Consider the following 17,966-nt stretch of genomic DNA (forward strand, 5'->3'; position numbering starts at 1 on the left):
TAATAATATTAAATTATTACAATTTATTTACTTTATTATATAATATTTACTAAATACAAAAACAATATGCAAAGGGTAATGAAAATTTTGAAAAAATGCAGGCATAATAGATGTAGGCATAGGAGATTGATTTAAAATATTTCTTATCGTTACAAAATTCTGAATTCCTAATAATAAACAATGAACAATAATTATAAATAATAAACAATGACGACTTGAGCCAGCGAGACCCAAAAGCATTTTATAAATACTTGGAGTAACTGTTGAATATAGATGAAGGTAAACAGTGGTAACTGGTGAGTAGAAGCTATGGTAGAAGAAATGGTTTCTAACAAACCAAACACATTTTTAGGCCTTGATTTAAGTACCCAGCAGCTCAAACTTATCGCTGTTGATAAGGAATTATGCATTATCGCTGAAGAAGTCGTAAATTTTGACCGAGACCTTCCAGAGTTCAAGACACAGGGTGGTGTCCAAAGACACGCAGACTTATTGACGGTCACTGCTCCCACTCTGATGTGGGTGAAGGCTTTGGACTTGCTGATGGAGAGAATGAAAAGCAAAGGATTTCCTTTTGTAGACGTTGCGTGTATCTCTGGTACTGGACAACAACATGGTAGCGTGTATTGGAAATCTGGTACAAAAACACGTTTGAATAACCTAGACCCTAGCAAGGGTCTCTATGAGCAGCTAAAGGTAGTCAGTCAATGGTCAAAATAAGTCTTCTTCACAATGCCCAATTACTGCGATAAGCTATTCCTGACTTGTATTCAAGTCTGGGATAACTGCAAAGCATTATTTTCCAAGTAAGGTTAAGATAACAGAGAAGAAATGCCTCAATGTCAATTTCATCATAATTCATAGATTTGTATATTTTCAAAGGAATCATTTGCAATTGACAACTCTCCCATATGGATGGATTCAAGCACAACAGCTCAATGCCGTGCTCTAGAGCAAGTGGTGGGCGGAGCTCAGGCACTCGCAGAGATCACAGGATCTCGTGCTTATGAAAGATTCACTGGAAATCAAATTGCAAAGATCCATCAAACTAAGCCAGCTTCATACGATGAATGTGAGCATATATCTCTAGTCAGCAGTTTCTTAGCATCCCTGTTTCTTGGTGATTATGCACCAATTGATTACAGTGATGGGTCAGGAATGAACCTCATGAATATACATACCAAAACTTGGGAATCAGTCTGTCTTCAGGTATGGTACAATATATGGCAGTTTCACTATCTGCAGCTAAAATTCAGTGTCCCAAATTCTGCTCTAATACCTTATGATATTCTTATCTATCCCCAAGGCATGTGCCCCAAATTTAGAAAAGAAATTAGGAGACCTTGTTCCATCATCGCAAGGAATTGGTGAAATCTCTAAATACCTCTGTTCAAGATACGGCTTTCATAAATCCTGTGAAATTGTTGCATTCACCGGTGATAATCCTGCCTCGTTAGCTGGTGTTCGATTGCAAAAAACTGATATCTGTATAAGTCTTGGCACAAGCGATACACTAATGCTTTGGCTCAATACTCCAAAACCAGCTGTGAAAGGGCATATCTTTGTAAATCCAGTTGATAGTAAGTTGGTTCAAAACAGTTGTTTCTAGACAAAAATTTCTAGGTATATATATGTTTTTGCACAAATGTTTTTTCTTTTCATTTTAGAAAATGCTTACATGGCTCTTCTATGCTTCAAGAATGGATCCCTTGTACGTGAATCTGTTCGGGATCAGTGCTCAGATGGTTCTTGGGAAATCTTTGGCCAAAGTCTTAGCAGGAGTCCTCCTGGAAATAGTGGCAATATTGGGATATATTTTCATGAAACTGAAATAACACCTTTTGCACAAGGTGTATACAGGTTTGATAAGAATGATGTTGAGGTTCAATCCTTTACTAATGATGAGGAGATAAGGGCACTGGTAGAAGGTCAGTTTTTGGCTAAACGTGTTCATGCAGAGGATTTAGGTCTTACAGTGGGTGAGTGGCATATATTTTTTAAAACTATTGATCTGTAACTTTGTTCCTCAACGTTCTTTATTCTTTAATAAGTAAAATTGCCTTTTGTGATACAGATAAAGACTCTCGCATTTTGGCGACAGGAGGTGCTTCACAGAACCAAGCCATCCTTCAAGTTTTGTCGGATATATTTCATGCCCCGGTCTTCACAATTCCTGGGACAGCTAACTCAGCATGCCTTGGCTGTGCATATCGTGCAAAACATGGCTGGTCTGGGACAACTGATGTGAAATATGATGAAATTTTTCCTAAAAATGAGCAATATGATTTGGCTGTAACACCAAGAGTCGAAAATAAAGATTTGTATGATGTAATGGCAAAGAGATATAAAACTTTAGAGCAATGTATTAATAACAAGAGTTTATCAGCTAAATCAAATTAATAATAACATGTTTTTACTATGAAATTTCAGGAGATGAATTTTATGATTATATATAATAAGGAAAAATATATTTTGAGTGTAAAAGGTTGTAAAAAAACTTTTTAATGATTAGCATATTCCCCGCAAATTATGCCCCGGATTGACAACAAAGTTCCTGCGGTATCCCGCAGTGAAACAGATATCCCTCACATGTCGCCATCTTGATTCTTTAATCAATCTTGAATATCATGATTACTTGATCAAATATACGTTCGGATTTGAATTGTATTTCGTACAATTTTTCATTATTTTATTGGGCAGTTTCGTCCGCGAGGGGAGAATCTTTTCCTTTACGAAGAAATCGAGAAACGTAGGAAAGGGTAAGAATAGAAACACACAATTTTGTGAAAAATCTACAGAGATAATTTTGTCAGCACGTGTCTGACCTTATCCTACATACAAAGGCGTGAAATTTGTAAAGATATTTGACAGAAAATTTTTGTAAAGATATTTGGCAGAATTTGTGTCATTGTATTAGAAATAAAGAGCAGTATTAGCTCAATAAAAATGTAGTCTAACTGAAAATATAATAAGGATGGAACTTGGGGTGGTTGTTTATAAACCAAATAGTCCCAATTCCATTTTTCATTGTTTTCATCAAGAATTGAAACCAGAGTGTTTTGGAAGTTTGTATGAATAATATATTAATATGAATGACATTTGAGTACGACTTTATTTGCTGTGCTAGGTATTTGGGGCATTCTGGTTAATTACATGTACAACCAGCAAACATGAGTTCGGAAAGACGAGATGATAGAAAGGACCGTGAGGATAGAAAGGACCGTGAGGATAGAAAGGACCGCGAGGATAGGAAAGATCGTGATTTTCGTGTTACCACTCGTCCTAACGACACAAACCGGAATGACACTAAGTCTATCCGTTGTCGAGTATTCGTGGGAAACCTAGCAACTGAGGATCTCTCCCGGCAGGAATTTGAAGATATCTTTGCTAAACATGGACGTGTCATTGGTTGTTCAGTCCATAATGGATATGGTTTTGTCCAGTATGAAAAAGAAGCCAGTGCTGATGCTGCCGTTGCAAAGGAACATGGCTCCATTATCAAGGATAAAAAAGTTGGTATGTGGTTCAAGGATTTATTTTGCAAATGTTTTGCAGTACGGTTTAAATTTGCTGGGATTGTGCATTATCTATCTATGACGTGAGAAAAATGTTTTTTATTATTAGATGTGAATTTGGCTGGTGACAGACGAAAAGAGAGGCGTCCACCAATCTTAGGTGGTGGGGGAAGAGGGAGGGGTTATCCTGGTGGTAGGCCACGGTAATGCAATATATCTTTCATTAACCTCCCATGAAAAGTGCTTGCAGTTTTGTTCCAAAATCTATAGTCATTTGTCAAATCTTAGCTGGTATTTATGCACATGTTTTGCCGTTTGTAAGCTCTTTGTGTCAAGCTTATTGACTTTCACTCATGTGCTAGAGAAACAAGAAGAATTATTAATAGTTTGTCTATTACCATGACAAGCTGTCAGTCGTCTTCTTAACAATCTATGTCCCAAAGTCATATATCATTAAAACAGGTTCCCTGCTGCAATTCAACTTTTGAACTTTGTTGCAACAACTTCTCTTTCTTTCATTAGAGACCGTTCTCCATCACCCAAAGCAGGCAGACGATATGGCGATGATCCATTCGCTATTCCCGGCTACAGAGAAGCCAGAGATCGCTACAGGGATGAACATTCAGATTCCTCAGACAGACCTGCAAGCTCTTCATATGGGCGGCCTCATGATGAGGTTCCAGCGAAGAAGTTACGACCAGATTATGACTTTGTACCACTACCTCGTGATCCATATGCTCCACCGGCTGGTAAGCCTGTTGAAGCGCCAATAGACTGTGAGATCATTATCATCAACAAACAACAAATGTAAGAGTTGTATAGTTGTTTTATCAATTAACAAGTTTCACATTTTATTCTTGTCTTTTTCACATTCAAAATCAGCTGTGGCCTGCTAATGTGAATCATGGATTGAGATATCATTGATGTTGATTTGAAATTTGAGGCTAATTAATGCTTACATTGCAAACCTCCTTGATTTTAAACCTTGCATGAATATCTTGTTGCAATAATTGGATTACAATAATCCAATTTCAGTAGCTTTTCATTGGAGTCGGACCCTTAACCAGGGGAACAGGAGTTTCCATGCACTTGTTTTGCCGTTTGTAAGCATTCTGTGTAGCTTACAGACTTTCACCTAAGTGCAAGATAAAACAGGAGATTCATTAACAGTTTGCGTAAAACTATGGCAAGCTGTCAGTCATCTGCCTGACATGAATGAAAATAACACAACACAACTAGCCGTTACTAGCTGGAAATGACTGCCATAGGATATAGAATTTGAGCATATCTATTTATTTCCAGGGCGTATGCAGAATCTGTGGAGAAGAAATTAAAATCCTATGGCTTGGTTGTGGAGTGTGCCCACCTCCCTGAGACCGTGCCCTTGTTGGATGAACTGGAGGATGCATCCAAGCGGGGAGTCTTGTTTGGAATCATTATCAGCAGCCAACATGAAGTACATCGCTCTGTGACTGTTCACATCTTGCATGGAACACAACAAGGTAAGTGTTGTAATCTTCTTAATATAATGTGATCCAATGTTGTGTTTGAAAGAGTAAATGAAGCACAAAATGCAATATACGAACAGTCTGTAATGTTTAATAAAACAAGATGCAACGCAGAAAAAAAGAATTGAGATATTTTAAACTAAAATATCTAGTTAAAAATTTAACATTATTAATGTCAGCATCAGTGGGATATACCCTTTAATCGTCTTTAATCCTCAGAGTTGTTTTGCAAGAATTTTTAGTGCTTTGCACTCAAATCATATTCCAACTGGGTTGGCTTTTTGGCGAAGTATTTCTTTCTTTTTTTTGGATTTGAAGTTGGGAACTTTTCGTGTTTTTTTTTAAATTATCATAAGAAAGGAACAAGACTAGACTTTCAGCCTTTGTTTTCAGCTTTTTTTTCAACTTTTTTTTGGTGAAACATTTTGATTAAGCAAGCGCGTTGGAAAGTTTTTTTGTGTGAGATATTTTGTTTCCATTTTTGACTGTTTTTTAAAGCTATATCTTTTTAACACAACTCCAATGGATTTTTTTGTTTTACTATTTTGATGATCGAGTAGTTTTCTGTCTCACAGCGTATGTCCTTGTGCAGCGAAGCCTATTTTTTGGAACTTTTTAAAAAATGCTCACCCTCCACAGTTTTTAAACTTTTTGAATCATCTGTTTGGATCTTTTCTTGGAAGATTTTGAGTAAATAATCGATCCGGAATAAGCGATCATCCTTTGCCCATCAGGAAGACCTCGGCTTAAATGTATCCAGAGGTAATCACAGCATCTAAACTTGGGAACACAAGACAGAATTTTTTCAATGAAGTGATGTTTTTAACTGGTCCGAATAGTTTCCCAGTCTTGTGAAACGTTAGTGTTGTAAATATCCCTTCTTCACCAGGAAAATATCTTTTGTGAGTTTTGTCAGTCAAGCTATTTAGATTGTTATTGTAAAGATAACTACAGAAGCTAAGTTGCAAGCAATTTGATGTACATGTACAAGCCCATTATGATGATACTGTGCGATATAATGTAACATCCTCTGCGCTGTTTAATCCACTCGAACAATGCTAATAAATTTTGCTTCAATTTTTCTCCAGAACACAGGAATATGCCTTTAGCAGATGCAATACTTCTTGTCAGTCGTAATTTTGACACGTATATGCAAGCTCTTCAAGATCGTGAGCAAATCCGGGAAAGGGGGCCGCCCCCTGTTGGCGGCGGCGACCCCCTCGCACCGAAGAAGGGCTACGCCGGTACCCCCGGTGCTGTATCTTCAATCGTACCCTCGCCGTATAGTCGTGAGGTTAGCACTCTTTTAAACATCGCGGCGGACGGGAGACCGCTAACCGTAGACGAGTATTCGTTGGTCATAGACGAGTTTACCAAGCTTCGAAACGATTTGCTTAAAAAAGAAGGAAGAGTACCACCCTCGTCCACAGGTAGGTACTGGGTACCCCAGTGTAGGTAAGGTAGGGCCCAAAGCTCTAACTCCTTCCTGCCAATTCGTGTGGTCAATGATCATCGATTTTAACATTGAATCGAGTGATGGTTCCAGTTACTGTATAGAAAGTCCATTTGATTTTGTCAATACAAAATGCATCATTTTTGTTAGTTATTGATATTTGAACTGGAGGGTGTTATTGTGTGTGAGATTTCTATGAATATTTAAAAGAGAAGTAATTTTTCAAGAGCTTTTAAAAGTATTATTGTAAATACCATAAGTCGTGTAATTTTCGAGAAAATGGGATAACACCACCTTGGCATTAAATTCAAGCCTAGAACATTCATTGATATTTGACCATCGATGAATGGTTAAGTGGAGTTTTGGAGTGTATGAAAGGCTTTTGGTTACGCAGTATTTCGTAAGTAAAAACAACCAGGTATGATTTTTTGCCTTTCTTTCTAAAGAGGGCATTCATGGAAGAGTTGCCCTAAACCAGATGTAAAGATGCTATGAAATTATTCCACTTACATTTCATACTATAGATTTATTTGAACGGTAGAAAACACCAGTTTCAAATGTGTTTTGTAGGCGAATAAGGTCACAAGACAAATCTAAGCATTTTGTATCTATTTGTAATAAGCTTAGTGTTAGTAAATGAATATACTGAATAATATGAACCAGTGATGGTTTTACGTTTACCAAATGTAGTTAAATTTGCTAAAAAATTGAACATTTTCATCTCCAGGTCCGGCGTATCAACCCTACAACAATGATCCACAATCGATTGCCTTACAGCAGGCTGAACTGCAGGCAAAAATATTGAGCATCCTCAATCCGACCTCAAAGCTTACCACAGAGACAAAGGTGTCTACAAACAAGACAGAGTCTGTTTCCAAACCGTCGATACCAGTTTTGACTCCATCACACACTGCGTCCACCGCATTTAAGGCTCCCAGTGTGCCTGCCTCGACCTCACAAACAAGCAACGCCATTAGTTTGGCTCTATCGAACATGCGTGCTGGCACTTCTCAGAATGCCACCCCAGCCCGTACTACCCCCGCTCAGGGGGCAACCTCCACTTCTCCGTACTCTGGGTATCCATCATCCGCTGTACAGTCACAGGCTCAATATCGTAGCCCAACACCCAGGCCCGCTCAACAACGTGGACCAGCCCCCAGAGCACCTCCACCCACCGGGAGTGCTGGTTACCCAAGATACCCTCCTACTGGACAAATGAACATGCGTGGTGGATATCGTGCTACCTATCCCAATAGTTACCCTCCACAAGCCAGATATTAAACACCGATGTTTCAGTTGGTAGTTATGGAAAGATATTAAACCTTTTCGAAGAAAACATATCGAAGAACAATTGTACGCAGAATATTGAAACTCGGTTATGCTTGAAATTTACGGTCTGGTCTATTTTGAAGTGGTAACAAAGGATAATTAAGGTCGAATTTCTTTATTGGCATGACTCAGAGAATTGTTATCGCTATCGTTGCTGATATTTTATTAATTGTATTTTAAAGTTTTTATCAAAGTTATGATGATGTGTGATTATATTGTCATTCTTCTATTAACAAGACGCGCATTATAATTTTAAAGTTTTTTTCAATGTCGTAACTTTAAATTTGTCGTGGGAGAATGAACCGTCTCATTGAGACCATGTATAACCAGCATTGTATTGCAAGTTGAGTATTTTACAAGTATGACGTTACAACAGCATTTCTACTTTATCTTTCGTATGGTAAAACTTGACTGCCTGAGGTAAAGCACTTCCATATGGCCGAGTAGGTTACTAATTCGCATAATTTGCGTTCACTTCAAACAAGCCTCTAGAGAAGTGACCAGGACGCTCTAGAGCCGTGCAATCCAAAATGAGAATTTGCATCACGCAGAATTATAACAGTTAATTGTAACTGCTTGATTCAACTCTTTTGAATGCCTCGTCTAGTCTGCTGCAATCCACTTTAACTTGCTGTAATATTTGCTCCTAAAATGAATGTTGTCGCTGTTACACAGAGGAAAACTATCTGTAGACTATAGTCATTAGTGCTTTGGTGAATCATAGTGGACTAAGACTATAGAGTATAGAACAGTACCTCGACGAGGGGCAGGGATTGGAGGGGATAATAGCAACGTAAAACAGGAGGGATGCGCTTATGTACTACAGTAATACATACTTGTTCATATTGTTCCTTGGTTTGGGGTCCAGCAGAATCAGGATACTGATCGTCCGTGTTTGGGTAACTGCCTATAATCCCTTCACTACGAAGACGTTTTGGTTGAGGCTCTTCATCATCCAGTTTTTCATAGATCGCCGCGCGTACTGCGTCTCTATCGTCTTCGGTTTTCTGCGGTCAATTAAGGATAGTATTAACTGTAATTCTAACATTAGGTAACCACACCTGGCTTGGATGATATGAAATTGCGGACACAGAAGATTTGGGTGCAAAGGTTGTGCGTTTTTCTAGTGTCAGAAAAACCTGATAAACTTAGAGAACTCTAGGTTGTTAGAAAGAATTATACTGAAAGCTTTTTAAATCAGAGTGAGGTGAACTAAAGTAAACTATAAACTACCAACGGAATTTATCAATACCAAATGTCAATAGGGCAGTTGCAATGCAACCATGTATGGTGTCTTGGGATGACAAAGTTTATTTTGTGATGTACTCACCTGTTTTCACACATTCAGATTAGGATCATTGTGTCCACATAATGGTAACCATGGTGATATGTATAGTTGACATTTAAAACTGATCTCTAAAATTAGGTGGACTAACCTGTTTCCGAGCTCTGGGGTTTGGATCATCATAGGCCCATCTTATGTTTAGAACTTCCTGACCATCCAGTTTTTGATCAGACATTGCTATCTTAATGTGAAATATTTAAAAAATTGCAGTACATCTCAAATTATCAAGACATGAAGAGTTTGATAATGTTCGGACAGTACCTTAGCAAATTCACAATTTACTCTGTTCTTGTATCGCACAAATGCAATTTGACGCTTTGTTATTACTCTAATATCCTATAAGATTGTGCAATAGAAATAAGATTTAGAACAAGGAATTTCATCTTAGACCAATCAGAGTACATAAATATAGACTACTTGCAGTAAAAAGGTACATAATTTACCATTTTACATAAAATATTAAATATTTAGGCATTCAGTTTGGTTTAGCCTGAAAAATTGGCCGATTAGTTTGAAACAAAAGTGTGGATGTTTTTCTTCATTATTACCTCTATTTCACCCCATTCCCCAAACTCTTTCCATAAAAGACTTTCCAATTCCCTGTGACTGCCTAAGCGACCCACATACAATGTTCGGCAATCCTTCTCAAATGATCCGACACCACCCATATTGTCACTATGTAACTTGTGTTTCTCTCTGCCAAATATATCATGCACCATATCTATCCTGTTGTGATTGAAACATTGGATTATTATTAGGAATTTTGTAGGGGAATTTTGTCTTTAATGTTCATGCCATAGTACCTTTTTGCATCTTTATCTGATGGTACCAGATGGTAGTAGCCACATTCACTACCATGTTGGCAACACCCTCTGGCAAAATAGATACAAAAATATGTCTTTTTTCGTTTGGGATCAAGAAGTACTGCCTTGGTGTGGCCGGCATCTTTCTTAACACAGCATCTTGTCTCTGCTGGGCCTAGAAAGAAACAACTATCACAATCTATATTCTTTCTTATTTCATTTCTTTAAACAACCAAAGAACTTGTGATCTACCCACCTTCATCCCTCATTCCCTTCCAATGATCTCCAATCCACTTATCGTACCATATGTTGTACTCGTTCGCTCCTTCAGGTCTCCAGTGTATTTTCTTTGCTTTCTCAGGATCAATTTGTTGTCTTGCTTTTCTTTTCACATATTCCACATTCATTGCTTCAATCTCCTCTGAAGTTTGCCGAAAGAAAGAAAACTCTGATTTTTCACCATCAACATCATCATTTGTTTGCTTCTGGACCACCTCCCCGTTAATTGGCCAAGAGTCCCACCCTTCCGGTTGTTCCCATTGGGTGTTATTTGTCAATAAGTTTTGGTAATACCAATAACCAGATTGATAGTCATAAAGTTTGCGCCAACAGCTACGTTCTTCATAAGTTCCTTGGCTTTGATATGCTCCATGATTGTAGACCCCACCATATGAATTTGCTGTATTACCATAGAAATAGCCTGTGTAACCATCAGTGGGGAATGCTTGCCCAGCCATAAATATGAATAAATATTCCGTTTTCTGAAGTTGCTACGTAGAAGGAGTTCTTTAAATACTCCTTTTTTTGTATCGTGTACTTATAAAAACAATTAAAGTTCCGATATGTTCGTTAATATAATATATTAAAAATAAATATAAACAATACTGAAAAAATCTCTGAGAAGATGTCAATACTTCAAGTGAAAAAAATGAAGTGGCTTCACGTTTTCTCGCGGGAAAATGTTACAGTAATTAAAAAGTTTTAAAAAACACATCGAATTCTGATATAATCTAATAAATCTATTTAAGAGAACTTCCAACAGTAAGATATAAATAAAAAAGGGCAAGTCTTAAAAAGGAAAATAAAGAATAAAAAAATAATTTCAATTTTGTTAAGGTTTGCCGAGAAAATCCGAAGTTGTTCCGATATCATGACGAATTTATAAACACCATTGATGGCGGGTAAATTGAACAGAACAGAAGTTAAAAAATTGACTTCATCGCAAAAAGCTGCTGGTTCTGTTCGCATCCTGCCTGGACATGTGTTGGTCAATGAGAAATATCAAGGATCACTCCTTGTCAAGGTTTTACAAGGTTAGTTTGGTTGGTATCGATATCTGTAAGGTGTAAACTAGTGATGGTAAACTGGTGGTGGACTGGTGGTAGTAGTTATTATTCTGTTAAGTATTTGAACACTGTAGTGCTGGGATTACAGAGCTATGGTCTTTTATTGATGGTTAACTTCTTTGTTATAGGGAGTGTCAATGTGGTGTTTGAAAATCTTGGGTTTATGGATTTCCGACCATCAGTCGATGTTGGTGTTTTATTCTTGAATGAGTCCGAATTGATAACAGGAACTACTTACAAGCAGAGAATCATAAAGTTGGCCAAGGTTAGGGAACTTAGTTAACTCTTCATTGATTTTTGGAACCAAATTGATAGAAAATACCAATACCATTCAGACCAGAGGTTCACTGCCTCTTTGCAATGTTAGGTGCAGACTACCCGTGCACTTGTGCTTTATGAAAAAACAGCAATGACTGACCAGTATGTTGAACAGCTTCAGAAATTCACAGCCATCAACATGGGTATTAATCTCTACCCTGTCAGCTCGCAGGAAGAGGTTGCCAAATTCCTCATACAAATGGTAAATTGACATTGTCAATAAATATTAAGAAGAACTCAACTGGTTTAAACGAGTCTTGCCTACAATTAGACAGAAATAGAAAGTAGAATATATACCTAATTATTTTTTGAAGGTGAATGTGATTGGTGATGCAAGAAGCAATCCATTTTTGATCAAGAAATCTCAAAAACCAATAGACCAGACACTTTTAGATACACTACAAACTGTTCCTGGCTTGGGAGAAAAGAAAGCCCTAGCTTTGCTGCAAAGATTCTCAAGTATGTTTTCAGTCAATGTTTGCATGCTTCTATGTAACAATAATTTGTTAAATTTGAATTGTTATGTTGATTTTTAGGTTTGAAAGAATTGGGTGGAGCCTCAAAACAGGTAAAGCTAGGTCTACATAGAAAAGACATGTTGCACAAAATATGTCACTGTGTCTGTCTTAAATAAATTGTTTTATTAAAAAAATATGGTATAAATTTAGTATTGAGAAATGAAATGTTTTTCCAGGACATATCAAGAGTGGTTGGTGATGCTTGTGCACAAACAATCAAATCATTTTTCTCCTCTCCACCAAAATGATTTTCAAGAACAAAAAAGAATGGCTCTCCAATGGTGGAAAATGCCCACATTGGCAGATGAAGCTGGTATGATTGATATTGAGGTAAACAGATATGCACGAAAGGATACCATACTTGGCTCTGGTAATCAAAGTTAAGCCTTTTTCAATGACTGCAAATTATGGTATCTAGGTCTGGGTATGTCATGCTGATAGTATGCAAGATACATATGTAAGATGATACAAATATCCATGACATTCCAGTATGCGCTTGAGGTCATGGTAGTGTACGAGTATCAAGTCTGCAAAACACACAAAGTTTCTTCCTCTCAGCATTATCAACTTGAGTGATGGAAAATTGCTTTTTGCATTTTTGACACTGAAATAAAAATGCAGATTCAGGTTAAAGCAGCCTGGTGAATGGAAAACAATCTAACTGAGTTTGGTAAAAATTGGCAACAAAATGATTGTTTTGAGTCAATGAAAGGGATGGTTTTATGCAATTGAAAAATTGTACTTGAAATACCTCAATTATTCTTAGTCCAATGTTTTTCTTGTGCTCTAAAACAACTGGCAGATCATCAAGGTTTTCAATATTCCATAGTCGGATAGTTTTATCCTACGATCAAAGCATGAAATCCACAATAATTAATAATGAACATGCACTTTAATTAACAAAATGTGATTCAACGTGTATATTTATGCAAAAACAGTATTTTAATTGTGAAAAAAATAGTTTGATTGTATAACCAACCTGTGAACATGAAAGAACCCATCTTTGATCTTTACTGAATGAAGCATCATTAACCCAACCATTGTGGCCCTAGGATATACGTAGAAACATTTTCAAAGTTTAACTTCTCTGCCACCACATACAAGATTATAATGATGCACCACTGAAGTGTTTTAGTAGGAAAGATTATGACCTACTTTAAGTGAGAATTTTTGCACAGAATTTGGGACATCCCAAACAACAAGATTTTGATCGAATGATGATGATACTAACATCATGTCTGCAATAAAAAGTACATACTTGGAGCAATTTTTGTCCCTATTTTAAAATACACTTGCTAATGACATACCATCTGTACTGAAACTGCAAGAACTGACCGAACCCTCATGACCTTTTTTGAGTGTGACTGGCCCTGTCTTTCTAAAATGACAGGAAGAAAATACCTAATATATCCTTTTCATTGGATGATGATCTATATTCTCTATTTTTTTGTCTGTGCAAGTATTTCCTAGTCTTAGTGTCAGTACAATGACTACTACACCTGTATGTTCCTGATGAGACATCCCATAGTTGAATATTTTTGTCCCATGAAGCAGTTGCCAGTATTCTTTCATCATTGGAAAACGATGCATCAGATATCACATTTCCATGTCCTCTGCAGAAAATAACAGCCAGTCTGGTTGCATTTATAAACTCTTAACAACAGGACTGCCCAGTGTATTAATTACAAGTATTTTATCGGCTGTACCTAAGTGTTAAACTGGCTGTATATTCATCCTGGTACATACACATATCAATCACTCTGGTTGTTCTATCCATGGATGTCACTGTGACACGGTGCTGTCTTTGGGAGAACTTGCAGCTTGTGATGGTGTTCGTATTATCTGTCAAATTGAGTGTTGGTTGTGAAACCTCTGAAACACTCAGAGTGGTCCTTTCTTTTAAACATATACTTACATTTTAGCTTTTTAATGAGTACACCATCTTTAGCATCCCATATACTAATAGAGTATTCCATATCACCACCGCTTACAATGTATTTGCCATCATTTGAGTAATTACAACTAGTTATTACTCCCTCATGACTTGCCTGCCACTAAAAAATACAAAAACCAAGACTTATTTACTCTTGTAGCCTATTTTACAGCCTTGACTTGACCCCAGGTTTATGCAACCTGGCCTCTAATTCTTTTTTTTTACATGTGCATTAGAATAAATAAAATTTACCAAGATTTGTCCAGTAGCAATGTCTCTTACAAGCATTTGTTTGTCCCAACCTCCGGACACCATTCTATTGCAAAAGAAGATGGTGGTCGTGTTGTTTGGTTTAGATATTCTCTTTACAAAGAAGCAAGGAATGTTTTCTGTATTAAAGATAGCAGTTTCTGTATGTGCTATTGATGGGAAAACTTAGTCTGTAAGTAAAAGATTTTGTACTATTGCATTTGAATTAGCTTTGGATATGCATGTATTATACCTTGGACATTATGATGGAACCAAAACAAACATGTTACCTCTTATTCCAGTCATCTGCATGGCAGTTTGTCACAAATGATGTGTGTCCATCATAAGTGTTTAGTTGCTTTCCTGACTCTGTTGCCTGAGTACAAACACAGTTTGTTGTTTTTTTGTGCTACAAGTATATTTTTACAATGTTTGATGTTTATGTACAGTCAGTACAGAAATATTTAAGCTCACCCAAATTCGAACTGTTTGATCATTTGAAGACGATAAAACACGGCTATCGTTCTCAAAGAACTGACAGGAATTCACACTGTCTAAGTGACCACGAAGTACTTTTATTTTTACCTGGCAAAAAAATATTAAATTATGTCGATACCAGTGGTCGGTACAGACGATACTCAAATATCGGATTCGCAATATAAATTTTAGGCTTTAACTATTTATACCTGGGCAAGGTCTTGATGTTCCCATGTTACGGAGTGGTTCTCTTGTACTAGTGAAATCGCTGCCATTTTTTAACATTATTTAATATGCCAATATTCACAGAAATTTGATAAAAACTTTTATTTTTTATGTAGCGCTAGACCGTAACGCGTGCGCCATAGCAACAAATTTTCCATTTTCTCCCCCCCCCTACATGTCTGCTCTCACAATGGGCGCTCCCCCCTGGTGATCACTAATTTTGCCACTCAAGAGGAAATAGTCTGCAGAAAAAAATGATTTTTAAATATTTTTAAATATGCTTGTAATATACAGGTTATTGTTCTAGTAGTAACATCATAGTTATAATATAATATCAATGGTTTTTGCATTGTTTCCATTTTGTTAATCATTATAATGAAATAGTTTGGCAATATGTTTTACAACAATGTCCTATCTGTCCTAAAAATCACATAATATCTAATTTCTTGAATTCTTCTGTAAATGATGGTAATTAGGCAATACTTTAGTCAAAAAATCCAATTGCAATGTTTGTGCAAGTGGTCGTTCAGATTGCACCCTCCTCTGACAGTCTTTGCCAAACACCACTGTGTTGTCCGGTAAAGTCTCATTCGTCGTCAATTCACAGCAGGCACCAATCACACAACCATCTCCCAAAATAACCTGTTGACCCACTTTCGACTTACACTCCAGTATATTATTATTGCCAACTTTGATTGCTTCGCAGTGGCTTCCAACTTCGAAGAAATTATTATTTCCTATCTCCATAACAGTCAAATCACCTTCACCATTGTCACCTTGGTTTATAATACACGTTTGTTCCTCTATCAAATTACCATCCCCGATTTTGATTGGTCCATTCAAAGCCAAGATACGTGCCTTCGGGTGAATAACCGTTTTTGAACCGATCACTACTTCACCCCGTATTTCAGCCTCTTTGCAAACGATGGAACCCATGCCAATTTTTGGTTTGTTTTTAGAAATTGGCGTGCCCGAATGTCGTTGAGTGTGCGCCATTTTGTATTCTATTTTTCTAAAATTCATTTAGGAATTTCCGGGGGGTGCAACTGGTAGTTCATCTAAAAAAGATGCAGTTTTAACAAATATTGAAGAGCTCAAAAGAGAATATTATTCATTACTGCTGATAGCATTAATTTATTACTTTAAAAGCTCGCTAGTTTCTTGCACAAATTTTTATTAAAAACTGTTCATCTTCCTTGATAATCTTTAGAATTCTTTCGAGTTCCCCCCCTCTAGTTTTCTAAAAGACATGTCTATAGTGTGAATAACATGAAGTTGTGAGCAATTGTTGCTGTTTTCAAAAATGTGAATGCAAAAGAAACGGAAGATGAAATACTTTTGGTATAAAAGATAGTCCTTCGATAAATTAGGAAAGTAGACATGTCGTGGGGGAATCGGATAAGAGGCAATCCTCAAAGTGTTCAAAAGGTAAAGTGTACATTTGATTTAATACAAATATTGGGAATCTTACTTGTAGCAAAATGTAAACTATAAACACGTGTTTTTAAGTAAGAGTTCTTTCACTTGTAACGACTACGATTTTGTTATAGCTCCTTGATGAAAATGCACAACTTATTCAGGTGAAATTTACAAGTATTTGTTAGTTTCTGCTATAATAAGTTTCAATGCCATACTATAATTTAATTGAATGATTGTTCTAATTAGTTAATTATCAGTGTAATTCCCCACATAATTACCTATTAATTCAAATTGATACATTAGGCTATAGTGGATTACCAAAACAAGGGAAAAGCTGCTGAATGTATTCAGTAAGTTAAAACAGAAATCAAAACAAAAATATACTGTGAAAATGAAGTTATACTGATAAAAAGGTGTTTAAGATTTTGACATTGTTTTCACTTAAATTTAGATACCAACAACTTCTTCACAAAAATCTCATGTATTTGGCCAGCCTGGCTGATTCAACTCAGAATATTCAAGCTATGATTCCACCTGTATGTTTTTTATGTATTATTTTTGTATTAAATTGCTCGTATTTCAACTATATACTTGTAAGCATCTAATGTCCTTGTTCTTCCAGGCTCCAACACCAACTGGGGTACCTAGTACCACGCCTGTCTCAGGTACAATGGGTGTACCAAGTGGCAATGTACCTGTCAATATACAGGACCGAAAGATACTGCCAGGAACATCTATGGATCAAGGTTCAACAGCGATACACAACATGACATCACAAGTTATCTCGTCAGCTGGATCACCAATGACAAGTACCATGCACACGGCTCCACAGTCAATGACCACTGTGCAAGTTGATGGCACTGGTAACACGCCAACACCATATGGTAAGAAACACCAAAACATCCATCACAATATTTGCCACAATGTCAAATGCAAAGGAAAACTTCTTTTACAGTTGATACATTTTTTTCAGGTGGGAATGCTAGTATGAGCCCTTCAGCGTTGGATAACAGTACAACAACTGCAACAGGTTACCCAAGTAATGTACCCAATCAAATGATAGCACCAAGTATGGGTGCCACAAATTCGTCAATACCAGGACAGCAGCAAAATTACATGCCGAACATGCATGCAACTCGTTTGCAGCAACAAGGACAACAGTTTATGATGCAGCAAGGTGTTGCAATGGGTTACAACAGACCCCCTGTACAGATGCATTCGTCCCAACAAGGCCATCCACAGCAACCAATAAACCAACCTTATATCGGAAATCAAGGACTCTCGGGCCAATCACCCCATGGCATGGCACCCTACCAGCAGGGAGCACCATCCTATGACCCATACCCTATTCCACCACATATGAATGCTGGATATAATAACCCATATGTACCACAGTAGACATGTATATATAAATAGGTTACCATATTTAGTTACCACATAGACTGTTGACAGTCTTTATTAGTTGTATAATTGTATATAAAGGGTAATGGATTATTGCTTTTTAAATTTGTTTGCTGTTCTGCATTCT

General features: G+C 37.0%; 7 protein-coding genes across 7 annotated transcripts; 4 read left to right on the forward strand and 3 right to left on the reverse strand.

Annotated features, from left to right (window-relative positions):
• Positions 1 to 296: 296 nt before the first annotated feature.
• LOC114517118 (xylulose kinase-like) lies at positions 297 to 2,424 on the forward strand. The gene is made up of 5 exons (XM_028536767.1): positions 297 to 696; positions 883 to 1,209; positions 1,307 to 1,580; positions 1,668 to 1,979; positions 2,075 to 2,424. The coding sequence occupies exons 1-5, from the start codon at positions 310 to 312 to the stop codon at positions 2,398 to 2,400; spliced, it is 1,626 nt and encodes a 541-aa protein (XP_028392568.1). The 5' UTR covers positions 297 to 309; the 3' UTR covers positions 2,401 to 2,424.
• A 195-nt stretch (positions 2,425 to 2,619) lies between these two features.
• LOC114517079 (nuclear receptor coactivator 5-like) lies at positions 2,620 to 7,993 on the forward strand. Its single transcript, XM_028536723.1, has 7 exons — positions 2,620 to 2,759; positions 3,128 to 3,516; positions 3,625 to 3,718; positions 4,038 to 4,322; positions 4,818 to 5,017; positions 6,112 to 6,453; positions 7,204 to 7,993. Exons 2-7 carry the CDS (start codon positions 3,171 to 3,173, stop codon positions 7,755 to 7,757), a joined length of 1,821 nt encoding a protein of 606 aa, XP_028392524.1. The 5' UTR covers positions 2,620 to 2,759; positions 3,128 to 3,170; the 3' UTR covers positions 7,758 to 7,993.
• Positions 7,994 to 8,078: 85 nt separating this feature from the next.
• Positions 8,079 to 10,690, reverse strand: LOC114516950 (pre-mRNA-splicing factor cwf2-like). Its single transcript, XM_028536575.1, has 7 exons — positions 10,210 to 10,690; positions 9,954 to 10,128; positions 9,699 to 9,876; positions 9,412 to 9,486; positions 9,242 to 9,331; positions 8,642 to 8,812; positions 8,079 to 8,451 (listed from the first exon to the last, which is right to left on the reverse strand). The coding sequence occupies exons 1-7, from the start codon at positions 10,688 to 10,690 to the stop codon at positions 8,368 to 8,370; spliced, it is 1,254 nt and encodes a 417-aa protein (XP_028392376.1). The 3' UTR covers positions 8,079 to 8,367.
• Positions 10,691 to 11,119: 429 nt separating this feature from the next.
• On the forward strand, positions 11,120 to 12,403 carry LOC114517081 (Fanconi anemia core complex-associated protein 24-like). Its single transcript, XM_028536724.1, has 6 exons — positions 11,120 to 11,266; positions 11,428 to 11,564; positions 11,667 to 11,819; positions 11,932 to 12,076; positions 12,154 to 12,185; positions 12,312 to 12,403. Exons 1-6 carry the CDS (start codon positions 11,128 to 11,130, stop codon positions 12,381 to 12,383), a joined length of 678 nt encoding a protein of 225 aa, XP_028392525.1. The 5' UTR covers positions 11,120 to 11,127; the 3' UTR covers positions 12,384 to 12,403.
• Positions 12,404 to 12,622: 219 nt separating this feature from the next.
• LOC114517125 (WD repeat-containing protein 88-like) lies at positions 12,623 to 15,069 on the reverse strand. Its single transcript, XM_028536776.1, has 12 exons — positions 15,004 to 15,069; positions 14,792 to 14,902; positions 14,608 to 14,693; positions 14,321 to 14,384; positions 14,051 to 14,189; positions 13,842 to 13,977; positions 13,635 to 13,748; positions 13,443 to 13,513; positions 13,291 to 13,373; positions 13,115 to 13,183; positions 12,887 to 12,979; positions 12,623 to 12,739 (listed from the first exon to the last, which is right to left on the reverse strand). Exons 1-12 carry the CDS (start codon positions 15,067 to 15,069, stop codon positions 12,638 to 12,640), a joined length of 1,134 nt encoding a protein of 377 aa, XP_028392577.1. The 3' UTR covers positions 12,623 to 12,637.
• A 257-nt stretch (positions 15,070 to 15,326) lies between these two features.
• LOC114517278 (dynactin subunit 6-like) lies at positions 15,327 to 16,020 on the reverse strand. The gene has a single exon (XM_028536952.1). It carries the CDS (start codon positions 16,013 to 16,015, stop codon positions 15,458 to 15,460), a length of 558 nt encoding a protein of 185 aa, XP_028392753.1. The 5' UTR covers positions 16,016 to 16,020; the 3' UTR covers positions 15,327 to 15,457.
• A 350-nt stretch (positions 16,021 to 16,370) lies between these two features.
• On the forward strand, positions 16,371 to 17,936 carry LOC114517289 (protein SSXT-like). Its single transcript, XM_028536966.1, has 6 exons — positions 16,371 to 16,447; positions 16,570 to 16,599; positions 16,742 to 16,788; positions 16,890 to 16,974; positions 17,061 to 17,322; positions 17,412 to 17,936. The coding sequence occupies exons 1-6, from the start codon at positions 16,400 to 16,402 to the stop codon at positions 17,834 to 17,836; spliced, it is 897 nt and encodes a 298-aa protein (XP_028392767.1). The 5' UTR covers positions 16,371 to 16,399; the 3' UTR covers positions 17,837 to 17,936.
• The last annotated feature ends 30 nt before the right edge of the window (positions 17,937 to 17,966 follow it).

This window comes from Dendronephthya gigantea, unplaced genomic scaffold (assembly GCF_004324835.1).
Source record: "Dendronephthya gigantea isolate DGI-Jeju-01 unplaced genomic scaffold, DenGig_1.0 000007F, whole genome shotgun sequence".
Classification (NCBI taxonomy): domain Eukaryota; kingdom Metazoa; phylum Cnidaria; class Anthozoa; order Malacalcyonacea; family Nephtheidae; genus Dendronephthya; species Dendronephthya gigantea.

What these genes read in the sequence shown, in the direction of transcription:
- LOC114517118 (XM_028536767.1), top strand. Translation starts at nt 310, where the DNA reads ATGGTAGAAGAAATGGTTTCTAACAAACCAAACACATTTTTAGGCCTT. An exon ending in GGGAATCAGTCTGTCTTCAG is followed by an intron (nt 1,210 to 1,306) that starts GTATGGTACAAT and finishes TCTATCCCCAAG; the next exon opens with GCATGTGCCCCAAATTTAGA. An exon ending in GGATTTAGGTCTTACAGTGG is followed by an intron (nt 1,980 to 2,074) that starts GTGAGTGGCATA and finishes TTTGTGATACAG; the next exon opens with ATAAAGACTCTCGCATTTTG.
- LOC114517079 (XM_028536723.1), top strand. Translation starts at nt 3,171, where the DNA reads ATGAGTTCGGAAAGACGAGATGATAGAAAGGACCGTGAGGATAGAAAG. An exon ending in TATCCTGGTGGTAGGCCACG is followed by an intron (nt 3,719 to 4,037) that starts GTAATGCAATAT and finishes TTCTTTCATTAG; the next exon opens with AGACCGTTCTCCATCACCCA. An exon ending in CTTGCATGGAACACAACAAG is followed by an intron (nt 5,018 to 6,111) that starts GTAAGTGTTGTA and finishes ATTTTTCTCCAG; the next exon opens with AACACAGGAATATGCCTTTA.
- LOC114516950 (XM_028536575.1), bottom strand. Translation starts at nt 10,690, where the DNA reads ATGGCTGGGCAAGCATTCCCCACTGATGGTTACACAGGCTATTTCTAT. An exon ending in GAAGGGAATGAGGGATGAAG is followed by an intron (nt 10,129 to 10,209) that starts GTGGGTAGATCA and finishes GTTTCTTTCTAG; the next exon opens with GCCCAGCAGAGACAAGATGC. An exon ending in TCAGATAAAGATGCAAAAAG is followed by an intron (nt 9,877 to 9,953) that starts GTACTATGGCAT and finishes CAATCACAACAG; the next exon opens with GATAGATATGGTGCATGATA.
- LOC114517081 (XM_028536724.1), top strand. Translation starts at nt 11,128, where the DNA reads ATGGCGGGTAAATTGAACAGAACAGAAGTTAAAAAATTGACTTCATCG. An exon ending in CCAAATTCCTCATACAAATG is followed by an intron (nt 11,820 to 11,931) that starts GTAAATTGACAT and finishes TATTTTTTGAAG; the next exon opens with GTGAATGTGATTGGTGATGC. An exon ending in TGGGTGGAGCCTCAAAACAG is followed by an intron (nt 12,186 to 12,311) that starts GTAAAGCTAGGT and finishes ATGTTTTTCCAG; the next exon opens with GACATATCAAGAGTGGTTGG.
- LOC114517125 (XM_028536776.1), bottom strand. Translation starts at nt 15,069, where the DNA reads ATGGCAGCGATTTCACTAGTACAAGAGAACCACTCCGTAACATGGGAA. An exon ending in ACTCATTAAAAAGCTAAAAT is followed by an intron (nt 13,978 to 14,050) that starts GTAAGTATATGT and finishes TCAATTTGACAG; the next exon opens with ATAATACGAACACCATCACA. An exon ending in TTGGACTAAGAATAATTGAG is followed by an intron (nt 12,740 to 12,886) that starts GTATTTCAAGTA and finishes TTTTTATTTCAG; the next exon opens with TGTCAAAAATGCAAAAAGCA.
- LOC114517278 (XM_028536952.1), bottom strand. Translation starts at nt 16,015, where the DNA reads ATGGCGCACACTCAACGACATTCGGGCACGCCAATTTCTAAAAACAAA.
- LOC114517289 (XM_028536966.1), top strand. Translation starts at nt 16,400, where the DNA reads ATGTCGTGGGGGAATCGGATAAGAGGCAATCCTCAAAGTGTTCAAAAG. An exon ending in AAAGCTGCTGAATGTATTCA is followed by an intron (nt 16,789 to 16,889) that starts GTAAGTTAAAAC and finishes ACTTAAATTTAG; the next exon opens with ATACCAACAACTTCTTCACA. An exon ending in TAACACGCCAACACCATATG is followed by an intron (nt 17,323 to 17,411) that starts GTAAGAAACACC and finishes CATTTTTTTCAG; the next exon opens with GTGGGAATGCTAGTATGAGC.